At 46.3% G+C, this 18,956-nt stretch overlaps 1 protein-coding gene across 7 annotated transcripts in view; it reads left to right on the top strand.

The window, feature by feature from the left end:
• ST3GAL4 (ST3 beta-galactoside alpha-2,3-sialyltransferase 4) overlaps positions 1 to 18,956 on the top strand; it is a 165,052-nt gene that overhangs the window by 130,073 nt on the left and 16,023 nt on the right. For 6 of the 7 annotated variants that reach the window (XM_044997041.1, XM_044997035.1, XM_044997040.1 and 3 more), the window contains 4 exons: positions 11,397 to 11,475; positions 15,009 to 15,090; positions 16,162 to 16,242; positions 16,456 to 16,553. In XM_044997041.1, coding sequence (XP_044852976.1) covers positions 11,460 to 11,475; positions 15,009 to 15,090; positions 16,162 to 16,242; positions 16,456 to 16,553 — 277 coding nt within the window. In that variant the 5' untranslated portion in view covers positions 11,397 to 11,459. The remainder of the gene's footprint in view (positions 1 to 11,396; positions 11,476 to 15,008; positions 15,091 to 16,161; positions 16,243 to 16,455; positions 16,554 to 18,956) is intronic. The other variant, XM_044997037.1, reaches the window with a different exon arrangement.

Below are 18,956 nucleotides of genomic sequence, written 5' to 3'. Positions count from 1 at the left end.
TCATCATTGACCTCCCGGTGATCTTTGGATATGCACATGGGCTAGTTTCCAGAGTCCACCAGGCCCTGTGAAACCTGAGCTGTGTTCTTCTGCATTGATTCAATTACTCTTGCTGCATAGTCGCATGAAGGGTTTTTTGTTTTGAGGATTAACTTTTGTTGTTTTTTTTCCCTCAGAAGTGCCCGTCAGTTGCACCCACAGGATTTTAGTGTGTGGCAAACAAGCGGTTGTTTGCCCTGGCACACTGGGTTATCCTTATCGTAAATCAGATTACTCAAGGTGCTCTTTAAACAAATCCAGATAAACAGCTGAAGCAGGAGCTCATGTACATGCTTGTACATGGGCACAGTTTACCTGTCTCCCATGCATAACTGTGCTGTGCCTCCTCTGGAACTGGCCCCCCGAGCTGAGGATCAACATCAGGCCTGTGCATCAATGAAGTCCCACTTAGCGGGCTTTTGTTCACCTTCTGCATCCTTTTCTGGGACACAATCCAGGCCCTGCTTTATGGAATCCTTCCCATGGAAGATGCTATCCAACATAAGTGCTAGCTGGCCATCTTAATTGGGAACTAGAGGGTGTATTTGGGGAGGGAAAGTCTCTGAATAGTTGTTGTGTGTTTTTTTGGCTGATTGATTTCTTGAAATACTCATATATCTAACTGTCTGATTTGCGTTAACAGGATTATATGTGGCTCTGCATACCTGTTACAAACAGATTAAACTGCTTTATGGCAAGGAGTGCAGTCAGGGCTGGTAACCCAAGGTGTTATGCAATATGAAACCTCTTGTTTCAAAAAGTGGTTGGGCAGGATATCCTCCTTTCCTTGAGGAGGAGAGGCATCAAAATCAAGAAGAAAAGCAGCAGGGTGGGAAGTGTAAGAGAGAGGCCAGGTTATATTACAGTGAATCCGCAGCTTCCGAAAGAATGGGCAGTGTTGTTATGGTGTTTGTACCAGGGCAGTGCAGGAGGGTTGCCTCAGGAAGCCGTGCTGGAGCTTGTTGGGATATTTTCTTAAGAAGATTAGAACGGCCACACTGGGTCAGACCAGTTCATCTCTCCCAGCATCTTGTCTTCCAACAGTGGCTGGTGCCAGATGCTTCAGAGGGAATGAACAGAGCAGGGCAGTCGTCAAGTGATCCATCCCCTGTGCCATTCATTCCTAGCTTCAGGCAATCAGAGGTTTAGAGCCACCCAGAGCATGGGTCTGTGTCTCTTACCATCTTGGCTAATAGCCATTGATAGATCTATCCTCCTCATCGTTTTTTGAGCCCAGTTATTTTGGTGGCCTTCACAACATCCCCTGGCAACAAATTCCACAGGTTGACTGTGCGTTGTGGGTCCTTATGTTTGTTTTAAACCTTCTACCTAATAATTTCATTGGGTGACTCCTGGTTCTTGGGGTATGAGAAGGGTAATCAACACTTCCCTATTCATTTCTCCACACCAGTCATGATTTTTTAGACCTCGATCATATCTTCTTTAGTCATCTCTTTTGTAGGCTGAACAGTCCCAGTCTTATTAACCTCTCCTCATATGGAAGCTGTTCCATACCCCCAATCATTTTTGTTGCCCTTCTCGGCACCTTTTCCATTTCTAATCTATCTTTTTTGAGATGGGCCATCAGAACGGCACACAGTATTCAAGGTGTGGGCGTACCTGATTTATATAATGATATTATGATAATATGGCAGTGAGTATCTATTCCTTTTCTAATGGTTCCTAACATTCTGTTCACTTTTTGACTGCTGCTTCGCATTGGGCAGATGTTTTCAGAAAACTATCCATGATGGCTCCAAGATCTCCTTCTGGAGTGGTGACAGCCAATTTAGATCCTCCTCATTTTGTATGCATAGTTGGGATTATGTTTTCCAATATGCATTACTTTCATATATCAAAATTGAATTTCATCTGCCATTTTGTTGCCCAGTCACCCAGTTTTGTCAGATGCCTTTGTAACTCTTCACAGTCTGCTTTGGACTTAACCGTCTTGAGTAATTTTACATCATCTGCAAATTTGCCACCTCACTGTTTACCTCCTTTTCCGGATCATTTATAAATATGTTGAACAGCACAGATCCCAGTACAGATCCTTGGGTGACCCTGCTATTTACTGCTTTTTCCATTGTGAAAACTGATAATTTATTCCTACCCTTTGTTTCTTAACTTTTAACAAGTTACTAATCCATGAGAGAACCTTCCCTCTTATCCCATGACTACCTACTTTGCTTAAGAGCCTTTGGTGAAGGACCTTGTCAAATGCTTTCTGAAAGTCCAGGTACGCTATATCACTGGATCACATGCTTGTTGATACCTACAAAGAATTCTAATAGATTGGTGAGGCATGATTTCCCTTTACAAAAGCCATGTTGACTCTTCCCCAACATATCATGTTCATCTATATATTTATATATCTATATATTTAAACCACAGTACTGAAATTAGGCTTACCAGCCTCTAATTGCCAGGATCGCCTATGGAACCTTTACATAGCTATCCTCTAGTCATCTGATACAGAGGCTGAGTTAAGCAATAGGTTACACACCACCGTTCTGCAATTTCATATTTGAGTTCCTTCAGAACTCTTGGGTAAATTCCATTTGGTCCTGGTGATGTATTACTTTTTAATTTATCAATTTGTTCCAAAACCACCTCTACTGACACCTCAATCAGGGACAGTTCCTCAGATTTGTCACCTAACAAGCATGGCTTAGGTGTTGGAATCTCCCTCTCAGCCTCTGCAGTGAAGACCGACACAAAGAATTAATTTAGTTTCTCAGCAACAGTTTGGTCTTCTTTGAGTGCACCTTTTGTACCCCAATCATCCAGTAATACATCACCAGGACCAAATGGAATTCACCCTAGAGTTCTGAAGGAACTCAAATATGAAATTGCAGAATATTTGGCAGGTTTCTTGTTTGATGTACTTTTTTTTTTTTTGCTATTAGTTTTTGTGTCTTTTGTGTCTAGTTGCAAATTCTTTTTTGGCTTGCCTCATTATACTTTTTACAGGCTTGACTTGCCAGAGTTTATGCTCCTTTCTGTTTTCCTCAGTAGGATTTGACTTCCAATTTTTAAAAAGATTCCTTTTTGCCCCAACTGCCTCTTTTACTCTGTTTAGCCATGGTGACATTTTTTTGGTCCTATTACTGTTTTTTTAAAATTTGGGGTATACATTTAATGTGAGCCTCTCTTATGGTGTTTTTAAATAGTTTTCCTGCAGCTTGCAGGTATTACACTCTTGTGAGTGTTCCTTTTAATTTTCATTTAACTATCTTCCTCATATTTGCATAGTTCTTCTTGAAGTTAAATGCAACGGTGATGGGTTTCTTTGGTATTAAATTTAATTACATTGTGATCGTTATTACCGAGCGGTTCAGCTGTATTCATCTCTTGGACCAGAACCTCTGCTCCACTTAGGACTAAATCAAGAATTGCCTCTCCCCTTGTGGGTTCCAGGACTAGCTGCTCCAAGAAGCAGTCATTAATGGTGTGTGGAAATTTTATCTCTGCATCCTGTCCTGAGGTGACATGTTCCCAGTCAATATGGGGATAGTTGAAAACCCCTATTATCATTGAGTTTTCTGTTTCTGTAGCCCCTCTGGTCTCCATGAGCATTTCATGATCATAGTCACCATCCTGGTTAGATGGTTGGTAGTATGTTCCCGGTTTTCTGTAGCCCCTCTGGTTTCCATGAGCATTTCATGATCATGGTCACCATCCTGGTTAGATGGTTGGTAGTATATTCTGACTGCTATACTCTTATTATTCAAGCGTGGAATTTCAATTCCATAGAAATTCTATTTCAACTAGTCATTTTTTGTCAAAAGATCCCAATGCATCAAAACCGAAGCTGTTCACCAAACGGCTGGATTTGAATCTCCCGACCTGAAAAAAAAACCTTGAAAATTTTGAAATTGTTGAAATGTTTCTTTCTGATATTTTTGAAATGAAAAATTCTGTTTTTCTGATTTGAAACTATGCCTCATTCAGAAATTTCAGTGAATCAGACACACACACACACACAATAGCAACACCAAAACACAACATTTTGAAATGATTGAAATGAAGCATTTCATTGGACCCAAGCCAAAATTTTGTTTGGCTTTTTAATTCCCGAATATTTGAGATTTTGACTTTGTCCCAATTTGAGAGGGTAAAAAAAATTGAACTCTTGACTATTTAAGGGATGGGAAAACTACCTTCACCCAGCTTTACGCAGGACCCCATTGTGCAAGGCACTGTGTGTATCTGCATGCATGCAGTATCGACATTAGGAGACATCGCCTGCCCCGAAGAGTTCACAGTGGAAGGTCCTGATCCTGCACTCTGATCCTCATGTGCAGACCCTAATACCCATATAGACCCAGAAAAATCAGTGGGGCAATGTACAGGGGCAAGGGACTGCCCATGTGGGTGTAGCAAGCTGCGGGAGGAGGTGGGACAGCTGTTACATGAACTGCATCCTGTGTCTTCTGTGAACAGAGATCACAGAATGACCCAAAGCCATTTGATTGCCCAACTGATTGGGCCAAATGTCTCTGAATCGAAAGGGTTTGGCTGTGAAATTAGCTTCCAGTGGACTTCAGACTAACCCTGATGCTGGCTGCATTCGGATGCTCTGCAAAGCTGTCCCACTACAGAGGACAGACCCCCCCACCCCCAAACGTGTATACCCCAAGCCTAGCCCTCTCCTTCCACAGGACAGGGAGAAGAGCAGAAGATGTAAAGTCCACTAGGGACCTCGAGATGTAGCCATTAGTTACTTGGGAAGAGCTTGGATACTGCAGGGATGGGTACTGAGATGCAGTATGATGCTCTACCGATGCCTGCTCTCCATGTTCCTCTCCTCCTGTTTGTTATTAATACTTTGCCCTTCTCACCCATGGATGTCAAAACACTTTACAGAAGCAAGTCAGAATATCAGTCCCGTTTTACAGATGGGTGATGTGACTTCCCGAAGGTCCCCCAGCGGGTCTGGAATAGATTCAGGTCTCCAGATTCACTGTCCAGAGCCCACTCCAATGGGTGTATTGACAAGGTGGCAATGAGCTACCAATGCAATGTGGCCGTGAAAAAGGCAAATAACGTGTTCCGAGGATGCATCCCGTGAGGTATTTCCAGTAGAAATAGGGACGTATTAATGCCATTGTAAGAGACACTGGTGAGATCTCATCTGGAATACTGGCTACAGTTCTGGTCATCCATGTTCAAGAAAGATGAATTCAAACTAGCACAGGCGCAGAAGAGGGCTACTAAGTTGGTCAGGGGAATGGAGAGCTTATCTTCTGAGAGGAAACTAAGAGCTGGGCTTGTTTAGCCTAGCAAAGCAGACAGTCAGAGGGGATCTGATTGCTCTCTATAAGTACATTGGGGGTACACACCAGGGAGACAGAAAAGCTACTGAAGCTGAAGGACAAATCGGGCTAAAGTGGCCATGAGTAAATTTATGCTGGAAATTAGAGGCAGGTTTCTAACCGTCAGAGGAGAGAGGCTCTGGCACAGCTTCCTACGAGGAGCAGTGGGGGCAACAAACCGGACTGGTTTTAAGGTGCAGCATGCTATGTTTATGAAGGCAATTATTTGATGATCCAAGAGGCCCCAACCAGTCCTATGTTCGTATGATTCTAGTAGGTGAGGTAATATCTTCTATTGGCCCAAGTTCTGCTGGCAGAGAAGCGTTTTGGAGCTCCACAGAGCTCTTCTTCCGGTCAAACGAAAGCTTACCGGCGGAAGTCGGTCCAATAAAAGCTATTCCCTCACCCACTTGGTGTGAGTCACATCCTGGGACCAACACGTCTGGAGCAACACTACGAACAAAAGGACTAATTGTCACTCCTTATTTCATGCTCTGTGTGTGTGTTCTTCAGCTTCCTTTCATCCAATATTCTAGTTAATTTGTTCATTTGCTTTACTGTTTAATTGTGTTTACTCTCTATTTTATGTGCTATGAATGTTCTCTCTTGTTAAATATTTCCTTGATTCATGATTATAGGTTTGCTTTTAAAGAATCAATCAAATTTATATGACATGACTAAATAAAGACAGATGATGGAGACCCTGAAAGAGCGCAGGAATCCTTCACAAGCCTGTTGCTAATCACAATAATTCTTGACATTGCTACTGTGTAGCACTTCTCACCTACAAAACGCTTTCCAGCCCACAAGCCATTAATTCCTTCCTACCCCTGGGAAGCAGGTGATATGCTAATCCTACAGCTGGGGAAATTTAACAAAACAATGAAGTTATGAGTGCGCCTTCTTCAATAAATTGGCCTAATTCTGCTCTTGCTTAGACCAGTGTCACTCCAGTGAAGTCAGTGGAGTTAATCATGATTTTCACCAGTGGCAGCACCAGTATAGTCATCTGTAGACACAGGTATTTGTATACAGCACATGTCTGTGTGTGGTGCGGGTCCATATTGGGTGCTGATTTTCTCTTGGTTACGCTTTTCTTTCTTTGTGAAGGGTTTCCAAAGAGATGAGAGCTGGTGAAGGGGCCAGAGGGACCACCCTCGAGACCAAAGTGTTCTGTTTACCCACAGCACAGCTGCTGTGCAGATACTGCAAAGGATCTTCTGTGCTGCTCTAGGGACCAGCCCTAGGTGTCAGACCCCCGATACAGCCAGCCCTCGACTTATCTGCAGAGATGGCCGGCTGCTGCCAATTGTGCTTGTGGGAAATGGGGGCAAAATTGAGACCCAACAAACTCATTTCACGTAGACCACTGAACGGCCATGCTGGACATTCTGAGCTGCAGCCAAGTTTTCAGTCCTATGTATTGGCGTGTGACGGTCTGGTTAGGACGCCCCCCAGAGTGCATGGATCTCAAACCTGCTACAGTGCAGCAGAGCTGGATGCTATTTTTATGTTCTTGTCTTTCAGGAGCTGCCCTTATCCCATCCAGTGGAGGAAGCATTGGGTTGGGAACAAACCAGGCTGGGACAATAAGAACCCAACTCTACTGGGTCTTTTGGGGAATGGGAAACGGGACATTTGAGACAGCTCCATGAACTCAGTTTTCTTAGGAAGGTGGAATCCCGTGGAAAGGTTTGTGCCTGGTGGCATCTCCAGCCTCTGTGAGAGGAGGGGATATTTTGCAAGCTGAACCTGGCTCTTGTGAGCGTTCCATCCCAGGTGGGTGTGGGTAACAGGTATGTTGTGCAAAGCAGCTGAACGTGTAGAGGTTCAGTTGAACCCAGTGTGCTAGATGGCGAGGTTCAGCGATCACTGGTTATTGTGTAGCACAGCGACTTACAAAACAAACCTCACACATCCCTCAATCTTTTTTGATACCGTTCTTCATTTTGAAGCATTTTTTGCCATGGCTGTAGATTAGCAGGTGCAGTGTGTGGGTGGTTGGGATTACAGAGGAAGACTCTGGTCTAGTGACCAAAGCATGGAGCTGGAAGGCAAGGATCCAGGTTCTGTCCCTAGATCTTCCACTGACTTAGAGCTAGTCACTTGACTTCTATGCCTCACTTTCCCTGTCTGTAAAATGGGGACACTCCTGCTGACCTACCGTTGAGGATGGGCTGAGGTAGAATTAGGGTTTGGTTAGCACTATGAGTTCCTAGCAAAGAAAAGTGCCAATGTTCTGTATTATTTTAAGATCTCCTCACCTGGTGAGCATTTTAGGTGGATGATACACCCTGGTGCTCAGGGTGCACCCAACCCAGCTGCAAAGACTCCCTCCAGCTGAGTGGCTTCATTGGGCAATGAGACAGATGGGCAGTGACATTATGGGTAATTAGAGCACACCCTTTTGGGTGGGGTCCAGAGGCACACAGCTGAATGCCCGGTGAGTTTAATCAGCTGAGATTAAACTCACTGGCAGTGAACCCCTGCCCCTCCAGAAATGCACTTCCTGTCCGTGGTGGCTTAGTTGTAACGTCAACCAGAAGGCCCAGGTCTGAACTTCCTCTCTGAACTTTTTCATTGGCAAATGCACATGTGTTGATCTCCAAATGGCCTGTGAAAATGGTTTGGGTCTATCAGAAACCTGCCTGCCAAGCAGGATTCTATCCTTTGCTGCCAGCTTGCATAGCAGGCTGCTGGGGAACCAGTGCTTCCTGGGTCCACCGCTCCAGGGCAGCCTAGTCTTGTGGGTAGTGGCAGGCTGGAGACCCCAGACCTTCCTAGAATCCAGAGCTGCAGGGCAGCCCTGCCATGCCAGGGTTTCCAGGCTCACTGCTGTGGAGCCGGGTGCCTGAAAGTCCCGGCTCTAATCAGGATTGACTCCCAGATCTGCAGCAGGGAGCCTGGGGACTCTCAGGACTTTCAGACTCCCTGCCCCAGAGTTGCAGACCCCAGGAGCCCCAGCAGCTGCTAACTGAAATTTCTTGTCAGGTTCACAGCCCTAGTGAAACCGTCTAGACTGTCAGTCAGCGGCTGCCCTGGTCCTGGGGAGCAGGTCTCGTTCGGGGTCGGTGTTGCCGAAACAATTTGATTTTTTTTGAGATTTGTGGTTTATGGGAAATTTTGAAAAAATAGTTTAATTCCAAAGTGTAGAACGAAAGCAACCAAAATATCGACGTTTCCCAGGAACCAGAAATCCTTGGTTTTGGGCAGCTCCGTGGTGGAGTATCGCATTGCTCAGCAGTGCTCCCTCCAGTTGATATGTAGAATGGAGCTTATGGGCTATGAAGAGAGTCATGTCTGCTCCATCTGGGCAGGAAAGAAGGTAGGCATGCACCATGTTGACCTGCAAAGTGGCCTCGCAGCACAGGTGTAGGGGGTGTGGTGGCACAGGGGTAAGGCTGTAGCCTTTGATACTGGAGGGCGTGGGTTCCAATCCTGGTGGAGCAGTGTAGCCTTTTATCAGACTTATATGGCTACAATGGTCCCTTTTGGCCTTGGAATCCAGGTAGGTAGGGAGTAGGGAGAGTCAGACGGAGACAATTGCTGGCGTTAAACTCCTGTCCAAGGTGGGTGTGAAGACGGAAACTTCCTCCAGGGCATATTTATCTGCAGAGACTGTCTGGAGCTGATGATGGCCTGTGAAATACAGGAGGTCAGACAAGATGATCTAGTGATCACTTCTGGTCTTAAACGCTGCGATTCTTGAACACAGGGCAAAGATCCAGGCCCTGCCCCAGAAAGATTACGATTTAAGTACAAGGCAGGAGAGAATGGCTGAATACAGGCAGGCAGGGGAGAACATAGAAACAATGAGGCAATATTGGTGACAGGCAATAGTCACAGCACCCCAATTGATTAAGTCCTGGCAAGTGAAGTACCCTCTTCCCCTGCATATGGTGGTTCTAGATCCGGGATAAGACACGTTGACAGGGCAATGCAGGGATAAACAGAAGAACAAAGCCTCTCTAAGCCTGTTCTTTTGGCACCTGTTCCCCAGCACTTACATTCACTTAGCGAAGGAATAAGTCCCAGGGCGTGTTACGGCTCTGAGGAACCGCATGGTTATGAAATTAATTTGTTCCGTCCTGTAATGATTCATGGCGTATCCCAGCAACTCAGGAACGGAATTGCTCTTAACGAGCTGTGTCTCCCCCCCTGGAATAAAGGTGGCTTTAGATTAGTTTGACTTTTGCTGGCCAAGATGGTGACCACTGAGGGTGGGGAGGGGAGTGAAATGAGGATTGTGTGGCAAAATAAACATTGACCTTGGAGTGGTCAGGGAGTGGTGAAAGCTTAACCACTGGCTCCCAGTGCCCTGGAAGAGTTTTAGACTGCTCAGGAACGTGAGAACGCTCTGACGGTTTGTCTGGCCAGTGACTAAAGAGCAGCAAGACGGATGCGTGGAGCCAGGGTCATTTTGGAAGAATGTCCTGGCCCGGTTTGCTGGCACCCTTCCCTGCTTCTCCAGAGGGGTGTCTGCCTCTGCAGAGATCTGCGGCAGCCTAAAGATTTCAAGGAAACATGACTTAATTATGGAATCGTTCAGGAACCCAAGTAATAAACCAAGTGACTGAGCTGTTGAAAATCACTCAGCTTGCAGACACCTGCTCTGAAAGAAGTAAACATGCTGTAGATGGGCGGGGAAGGCCTGCTCATTATATTTCCTTAATTAACCACAAAGAGATAATCGGGAAGGTGGTTTCAAACCTTTCCCGAGATCTTCCACCCTGCTGCAGTCACCTGATGCGTCGCAGGGCGGCTTCTGGAGCAGACGTATTTGGGAGCTCAGACTACTGTGAGTGTAGAAGTCTTTAGAAAACACACAGCACCAGCCAAGCTTCCTTCCAAGTAGATGGCTGGATCAATGGAATCTGGTTCTTTCCGAGTACGTGGCATCCGACATGATGTGTGCTGCTTTAATACCTGCCTGATCTGCTTGGCTTCTTGGTGATGTGTCAGCATTGCAGCTGTCTACTTGGTTCAGGAGCTGCAAAGCACATCTGGTGCATGGTGCAGACCCAGCGGCTGTCAGTCTGGGTGGTCGCTGTCTCTAACTTTACGCGCGTGTGTGTGTGTGTGTGCAGAATTATTTTAAAAAAATGTGAATTGAAAATGAAGGTGGCTTATCACTATGCATACCCCATCTTGCAAAGTTACGGCAAGGAAAAGTATTTGCATCCAATTTATTTTGATGATAACATGGATAGAGCTCTTCAATGGGGAAAACTTTCTCTGTGCAGCCTGAACTTATGACTCTTCATGTTTTTAACTCAGAACCTAACCAATAATCTATGTTTAGTTGTACTATGCATCAGGGATTCCATGGGAAGTGAAGTACAGTTATTAGTCTTTATCTGCAATACCCTATGGAATAATATGCAGCTGCATAAATATAATGCTATGTGAATATGGATTAGAAGCGCATATGTATAGTTAGGTTTTTTTAGTACTGTGAAAGTGCTTAACAATTGACCTACAGCATTGCATGGCATATAACGTTGGTGATCTGTACCTGGAAACGTAAGCTCATATGTAAGACAGCTGAAGTCCTAGTTCTGTAACATAATACATTTCGTTCATATGGAACAAAACATATTTTTTCAAACAGAAATTTCAATGGTTTCGATTTTTTTCTTACTGAGGGCATGTATAATTTAAACACCTACCTGTAATCTCTCTGCATAGAAATCTTCCAACGTCTCATTTGCAACGGTGACTTACGCTCCTAATTCACGGAGACACTTCTGAATCCCTGAGTGTGTGACTAGATGATATATATGATCAGCATCTGCCCCTGTGTGTGTGTGTGTGTGTGTGTGTGTGAGAGAGAGAGAGAGAGTGATCACTAACATATAATCTTAACTGCTAGCATCACTGTCACACAGGCCACACTAATGGAGGGGCTTCTCTGGCACTGAATACCTGTAGGCAGGACTTTCAGTGCCAGGCAGCGTGGCGGGGAAGGGATGTGTGCAGGGTGACCAGATGTTCTGCCTGGCAGGTACGACTCAAAGCGTCTTCCTCTTCCCACTCTAGGTGACCAGCAGTGGCCGCGATGAGAGCAATAGCCACCGGGTGGCGCCTCACCTGCTGATAAAAATGATCAACAAGTTCCGTAAGTCCTTGTCTCTTTGCGTTCTTTCCCTGAGATGGGTTTGCAGGGTCACGGATGATTCATGTACAGAGCAGTGTTTAAAACTAATACCGACCAGTAGTGCCATGGGGACCCCCAAACTGGGGAAGGGACAAGGTGGGTGTCAGAAACCAAGGCAAGGATGGCTTGGCCCAACGGTCGGAGCCAGGGGTCAGAGCCAGAATCAGGAGTCAAGAGCAGGATCGGAGCAGGGCTGGGACCCAGGCTGGAGCCAGAGCAGGGCTGGAGCAGGCTGAGGCCTGTGGAGTGTGTCCCCGCTGTTGAACAGGGGAGAGTTCCAAGCCATGAAGTGAGCTGGGCGAACGGAGCAGCTCTGTCTCCCAAGCAGTTTATATACCTGCCCTGAGAGTCACCAGGCCAGCTCCTGGCTCCTGGATTGGCTGGAGCCTAGCACAGGAGTGACCGTTGAACCAGGCTCTAGTTCAGGGATGACTCAGCATCTTCCCAGTGGGCTCAGGGACGTGATCTCATTCTGTCCTTCACGGTGGCTCTGGAGGATCAGCCAGTGTGTGGAGGGTTGTGCACGCTATGATGAGGTGGCGCAAAGAAGGGGTCAGAAGGATGAAGGGAGCTTTTTGTCTTCTCCAGGAGGGTGGTGGGAGAGTGAGGATAGCTCCATCAATGGCTATTAGCCAGGATAGTCAGGGATGTAGCCCCATGCTCTGAGTGTCCCTAAACCTCTGACTGGCAGATGCAGGGACTGGATCACTGGATGATTACCTGTTCTGTTAATTCCCTCTGGGGCACCTGGCATTGGCCATTGTTGGAAGACAGGACACTGGGCTAGATGGACCTTTGGTCTGACCCATTATGGCCATTCTTATGTTCTCATGATATGTACAGCTGTCACTGTATCTGGTCTGGCTGTCTTTTCCCACCTCCCTCCTCCTTAGGCTGGGCTAATATGTGTATATGGGTGGGGGTAGGGGGTTGGAGAAGGGGAAATCAGACAACACCCCCCTGTGAATCTACAGCCCATATGAGACTGGACTAGGATGTAGTTCCCAGAGGTCTCTGCTGGAGCTTCTACTCCCTGTATTTGGTACCTACATGTTATAGTGATGGGCAAATATAAACATGTAGTAAGTGGGGCAGGTGGAAGGTGATGGGGGAATACTGTGAATCCTTCCATCTTAGGTGGACACGAGGGCAGCGGGAAGAGACTTGAGGAGACTGTTGTGACAGGCAGGGGACGCTGAGCCAGGGAAGGGGTTGTGGCAGGCTGGGGCAAGGTGCATCGGCCGGGATCAGCTTGTGATTGGTTAGGCGACTCTGGATGAGTGAACGCAAGGGCTAAGCAGGGCAGGCAGATCAAGTCTAGTCTGGTTGTAAAGACCAATAAAGCTAAATAAAACAGCCCCGCCTGCGATGGACATATCACTAGCCGCACCCGGATATGAGAGTCTGGGCCAGCTAAGGGGCTTGGCAGATAGCTCTGATTCACTACATGTGAGCAGGAGCCGCTGAGCAGGAAGTGTCTGTTCCACAGAAACGATAAATTTATCTCAGATGCAAATTTCTTTGGCTGAGATTATTCAGTGGCGCCCTCCAGGACTTCAGTGCTGTGTGGGAGCGGTGCTCGTGACTCAAATAGCCACACTTCATCAGCTGCTTTATCTTTCATAACTCAGCGGTGTGCTCCTGTCCCCAGCCTTTCCTGGTCAGGTGTGCCATTTTTGGGACTCCCTGCTGATGGGTGCTAACGGCCTCTGCACTTCATCATTATACCAGTGAGCACAGCTTCCTCTCTGTCACCTTCCTGTGTGACACACACCTCTCTAGTATGTTTCGCATGCTGGATGCTGCTTGGGTAGACATTTCCTTTTGCATCATGTGCCACTGCAAACTCTGGGCTCCGTGCTGCTGTTCCCTGTGCATTTGGCTTCTTTTTCTTCTCCTGTTGCACCAACCCAAGTCTGGTCTCTGGTCTGACAACCAGTCACCCAGTCAGAGTAATTTGCATTGAAGTTAACTCAGTCGCCTGATGAATCGTAACAGTTTTCTTTAACGTAAAGCGCTGATGCTCTTAATAACAGTTCCATATCTTTGACCCGTATTCTAGCTACAGGTTGACCTCAAATCATGGAGGAGTTCAGTCTCCTAAATTGCAGGATTGGACTTTCAGTCTCCCATCAGTCACTGATGGAGCAGACACGTTGGTTTCTGTATTACTGCATCTTGCGCTGAAATACAGACTTGTCAAACTTTATTTATTTTTCCCCGAGTGATTGACTATGCATTGGACTTTGCCATTATGAATTTTGCTTTTCCACACACCCAGTGAACAAGCACTTTGAGCCTGAATGACCTTTATTCTAGTTTGAGAAATCTCAAAACAAAAAGAAACTAAAGGTAAAATCTCTGTATGAGAGAGAGAGGGCGCAGCATGCGCCACCCGCTGTAACGTGCTGCATGAACCGTGCATCACACAATGGCAACTGCTCCCTGCAGAAGGGCAGGCTCCTTAGATGTTTAACGGTGCCAGCAGAAGGAGGGAGGTGCTGAGCTGGTGGGCTGAGCTGCTGGTTGGCCAGACCCATTGGAACCAAAAGTTCAAATCCCAGTAACATCACCTCAGGCAATTCCCCATTGTGGGGAGAAAAATTCTGCTAACAGACAGCTCTTTAATCTAGCAGACATAACAAGATCTGTTGTGGGCTGTGAGCTGAAGCGAGATAAATCCAGGCTAGAAATTAGATGCAAACTTTTAAGTGGAAAGCAATTAACCACTGGAGCAACTTATCTAGGGTTGTGGTGGGTTTGCCATAATACTGAAGTCTTTAAACAAAGATTGGATGTCTTTTTCTAAAATCCTGCTCCAGCTCAACCACTAGAACTGGGCTCGATGCAATAATGAGGGAGAGAAATTTCTGGCCTGTGTTGTGCAGGAGGAGGATCATAATGGTCCCTTCTGGCCTTAAAAAAAATCTACGAAATGAAAGAAAGGAGCAGTTGCATTCTCATACAGGCACAGCAAGAAAATGGAACAGCTGCTGCTCTGGAGAAAGCAGGGTTAATGAGAAACCACTGCCAGAGGGCCAAATTCCCTGCTAGTGTAAATGGGCAAAACTCCACCCACGTCAGCGAAGGAGAGAATTTGATCCAGAAATTGCATCTCCTCTTCCTTTGGAATGCGTCTGCATTTTCTTCACATGTTAATTTTTGGGAAGGGTTAGTTAGGACTGGTGTGAATCTGGCCCTGTACGTTCCCGTGGTTTACTTTGGAACTGGCGTTATACCATAGACACTAGGGGTGGGAGGGAAGGAGGAGAACTGATCGGCACACCACTAAAGCATTTGACAAACTGCCCCATGAAACCTTATTCAAAACATGAATTAAAATTGGCTTTGACACAGGGCTTCGCCTTGTGAATTGAGATCCGGCTAAGAGGTTGTAAACCAAGGTCCATGTATTGAGCTGATGGGCGGGCTGCATGTTGTGTGGTCACAGCTCCATGGTCCTAGCATTATAGCATGTTCTCTGTCTCTCATAGGATGGAAGGTGATCTTAGGGCTGGCGTTCTTTCTGGTGATGGCCTGGTACTATATATCCCGCGAAGAAAGGTACATACATCTGTGAGTGTCTTTTTTTAAAGTTTTAGTGGGGGCAAGTCCCTTTTCTCTTCTGCCCTTTCCTGATGGTTTTGGGCTGCCCCGCTCTGAGACTAAGACACAGAGCGTGGAAGGGACACGCTCTCGATCTCAGGAACCGTGTGGAGCTGGAGGCGGGGGTAGCTAAATGACACCGCTTCTGGCCAGATAAGAGGGAGGCCTATCGAGTCTGGATCAGCTGGTGAGATTCACCTCCTCAGTTCATCCTACAGGATAAACATGATTATAATGCAGCCGCACAACAAGTGAAGGACGCCAGTAAGTGCCATCTTGTTGTGATGACATTGCATAAGAATGCATTGGGGGTTCCCCCGCCCAAGCCTGTCATGATTTTGGGGGGACAGCTCAGTGCTTGTCCAAGGTGAATTTGGGATGATCCTGCAAAATCTGGGCCGTAGATGATGGTGAGTGAGCATCTAAGCCTTGTCTTCACTAAGAGATGCATTCTTACCATGTTAGCTAATACTTGGTAACTTACATGAAGTAGAATCCCAGAGAAGGCTGTTTGTAGTTTTAAATGCGTGTTAGCAGGCCGAGTTAGATGACGTGGTTAGTTCATAGGATATAAGAATACACCTTTTTCTTTACTTGACGACGCACCTGAAGGGTTAGAGGAGAAGTGCAGAGGATAAGCAGTCGAAAAAAGATGTTAGGCAGTTTTCTTTGGTGCTTGTGCCTAGAGCTGAAGACGTGAGTGATGTCTCTGGTCTCTGCATGCTGCTGTCTCTCTAGGGTGGGCTTAAGAGCCTAGTATTTGAGCATATAGCAGTCAGTAGAGAGAGGGGTGCTTTTACCGACTTTGAGATTCCCTCAGGCTCTGCCATAACTCCTCTGGCAACTTGTCACTAGGATGACTTGCAATAAGCTCTGCTAGTGGCACATGGCCTGGAGGTGACATGGGACCCAAGCCTTCAGTTACTGTCTGTCAGTCTCTCACTTGGACTCATGCCTGCTCGCCGGACGTGGAAAGGAAGTCTCGTCATGCAAGCGGGGCCCAGGCTGGGGAAATCACCCTCTCTGCTGTTTGCCTTACAGTTTTTCTTTCCCCGTGCAAGATGTCCGAATGACGTGTCCCCAAGGAGAGATGGAAAAGAAAGTCACGCTGCTCATAGGAAAGTGAGTAACTGTCCCAAGCAGGAGCTGGGCCTTTGCAGGGCTGTTCTTTGCTCCCAGGGGGCGGGTGGCTTGTGGGAGCTGGGGGAGGATTGGCACTGGGGGCTCTAGGGGTGAGGGAAAGGGCAGAGAATAGATAGTGAAGTCAGCTGAAGATGTCAGTTCAGTTCAGGTTTGCACGTGCCTCTGGCTAACCGGGCTCTGTGTTCCTTGCAGTTACACACGGGATCATCCAATGTTTTTACACCTAAACGATTACTTTTGGGTGAAGAACCAGTCGCCGTATGAGCTGCCATATGGGACTAAAGGAAGCGGTAAGCAGCCCTGCTTTCTCTGCTCTGCAGCACCGATCCCTGGGGTTTGCTTAATGGCAGCATGGCACACAATAAAGGAAATAGATTCTCCTTTGCACCTGCTTTTTCTATTTCTTACTTGCAATCTAACCAATGTGGCTTGATCTGCTCTCTCCTGTGGCCTCCTGGCTCTGCCCTGGACTTGCCTATGGTTTGCATGGCCCTTCCGTGGGCATGTTGCGAATAACTTCTCGTCGGCTGACCCCTGTTTTCGGCTAGGGAATTGCCCACAAACGGATGAATTCTTACAAAGGTGTTTGTGGTTGCTTGACCAGGTTGTGAGGAAAAACTTTCAGCCAGTCGGGCGGTCACAAATGGTTAGCAACAACTTGTTGCTCATGATGCGCGATTGGTTGTCAGAGTCACATGATACTGTTGCTGATCCCTAACTGGACGACGGAGTCCCTTTCTAAAAAGGAGAATAAAGACTATTTTATCTGGATTAAAAACAGCAAAAAGATGCCTATCCCAAGCTATCGGAGCCTTAACGCCGTTCATAACACAGCAAAGTCTGGCAACGCTAAAGTAATAGTGATTGCTTTTGGTTGTGTATACCCCACTGGTTCCTGTGTGCAGTGGGTCCCTCTCTGAGCACAAGCCACAGCAGATGTGGATGTCTTTTATCCCCTCACTCCTGCTGCTGGGAGATGGCAGCAGTCATCCCCCCCGCCCCCCCCTTCCTCCTGGATTTTGGCAGCTGGTGGGCTCTCCTCCAGCAGGGACAGATAGGATCATAGAAACACGGGGCTGGAAGGGACCTCGAGAGGTCATCAAGTCCAGCCTCCTGTGTTGTGACAGACCCACCATCCCTGACAGGGGTTTGTTGAACCTGGTTTTAAAAACCTTCAATGATAGGGATTCCACAACCTTCTTTGGATGTCTATCCCAGAGCCTAACTGGCCTTAGAGTTCGAAAGATTTTCCTATGATCTAACCTAAATCTCTCTTGCGGCAGATTAAGCCCATTACTACTTTTTCCATGTCCACTGAAGGTAGGACAATTGATCACCGTCCTCTTTGTAACAGCTGTTAACATAGTTGAATTCTGTTATCAGGTCCCCTCTCAGTCTTCTTTTCTCAAGACCAAACATGCCCAGATTTTTAGCTTTTCCTCATCAGTCAGGTTTTCTAAACCTTTAATCATACTTGTTGTTCTCCTCTGGACTCTCTCCAGTTTGTCCACTTCACTCCTAGCGTGGCGCCCGGATTGGGACACAGTATTGCAGCTGAGGCGTCACCAGTGCCAACTAGAGTGAGACAGTTACCTTCCGTGTCTTACGTACATTTCTGTTAACACACCCCAGAATGCTATTAGCCTTTTTTGCAACTGCATCACATTGTTGACATATTCAGTTTGTGATCCACTATAGCCCCCAGATCCTTTTCAGAAGTATGACCACCTAGCCAGTTATTTCCCATTGTTGTAGTTGTGCGTTTGATTTTTCCTTCCCAAGTGAAGTACTTTGCACTTGTCTGCACTGAATTTCATCCTGTTGAATTCAGACCAGTTCTCCAATTTGTCAGGGTGGTTTTGAATTCTAATCCTGTTCTCCAAAGTGCTTGCAACCCCTCCCAGCTTGGTGTCATCTGAAAATTTTATAAGCATATTCTTTACTCCATTAGCAAAGTAATTAAAAAAATAATACCAGACCCAGGACTGACCCCTGCGGGACCCCACTAGATATACCCTCCCAGTTGGACAGTGAACCATTGATGATAACTCTCTGAGTATGGTCTTTCAACCGGTTGTGCACCCACCTTATAGTAATTTCATCTAGACCACATTTCCCTAGTTTGCTTATGAGAATGTCGTGTGGGACTGTGTCAAAAGCCTTACTAAAGTCAAGATCTATCACATCTACTGCTTCCCCCATTCATTAGACCAGAAACTCTTTCAAAGAAGGAAATCAGGTTGGTTTGGCATGATTTATTCTTGACCGGTCCATGCTAGCTATTCCTTATTATCCTCTAGGTGCTTACAAATTGATTGTTTAATCATTTGTTCCAGTATTTTTCAGATATTGAAGTTAGTCTCTCCGATCTGTGGTTCCCCATGTTCTCCTGGTTTCCCTGTTTAAAAATAGGAACTATGTTTATCCTTCTCCAGCTTCTGGGACTCACCCATCCTCTGTGGATTCTTGAAGATAATTATTAATGGTTCCAAGATTGCTTCAGCTCATTGCTTAAGTATCTAGGATGAATTTCATCAGGCCCTGCTGACTTGGCTATCGAAATAGTCCTTAACTTGTTCTTTCCCTATTTTGGCTTACGTTCCTTCCCTCTTGTGAATATTAATTGTTTTGAGTGTCTAGTCACTATTAACCTTTTTAGTGAAGACTGAAGCAAAATGGGCATTCAACATCTC

The sequence above is a fragment of the Mauremys mutica genome, chromosome 22, assembly GCF_020497125.1.
Source record: "Mauremys mutica isolate MM-2020 ecotype Southern chromosome 22, ASM2049712v1, whole genome shotgun sequence".
Taxonomy (NCBI): Eukaryota; Metazoa; Chordata; order Testudines; family Geoemydidae; genus Mauremys; species Mauremys mutica.
The sequence above is the reverse complement of the archived record's forward strand: the minus strand, read 5'-3'. Positions and strand labels throughout refer to the sequence as shown.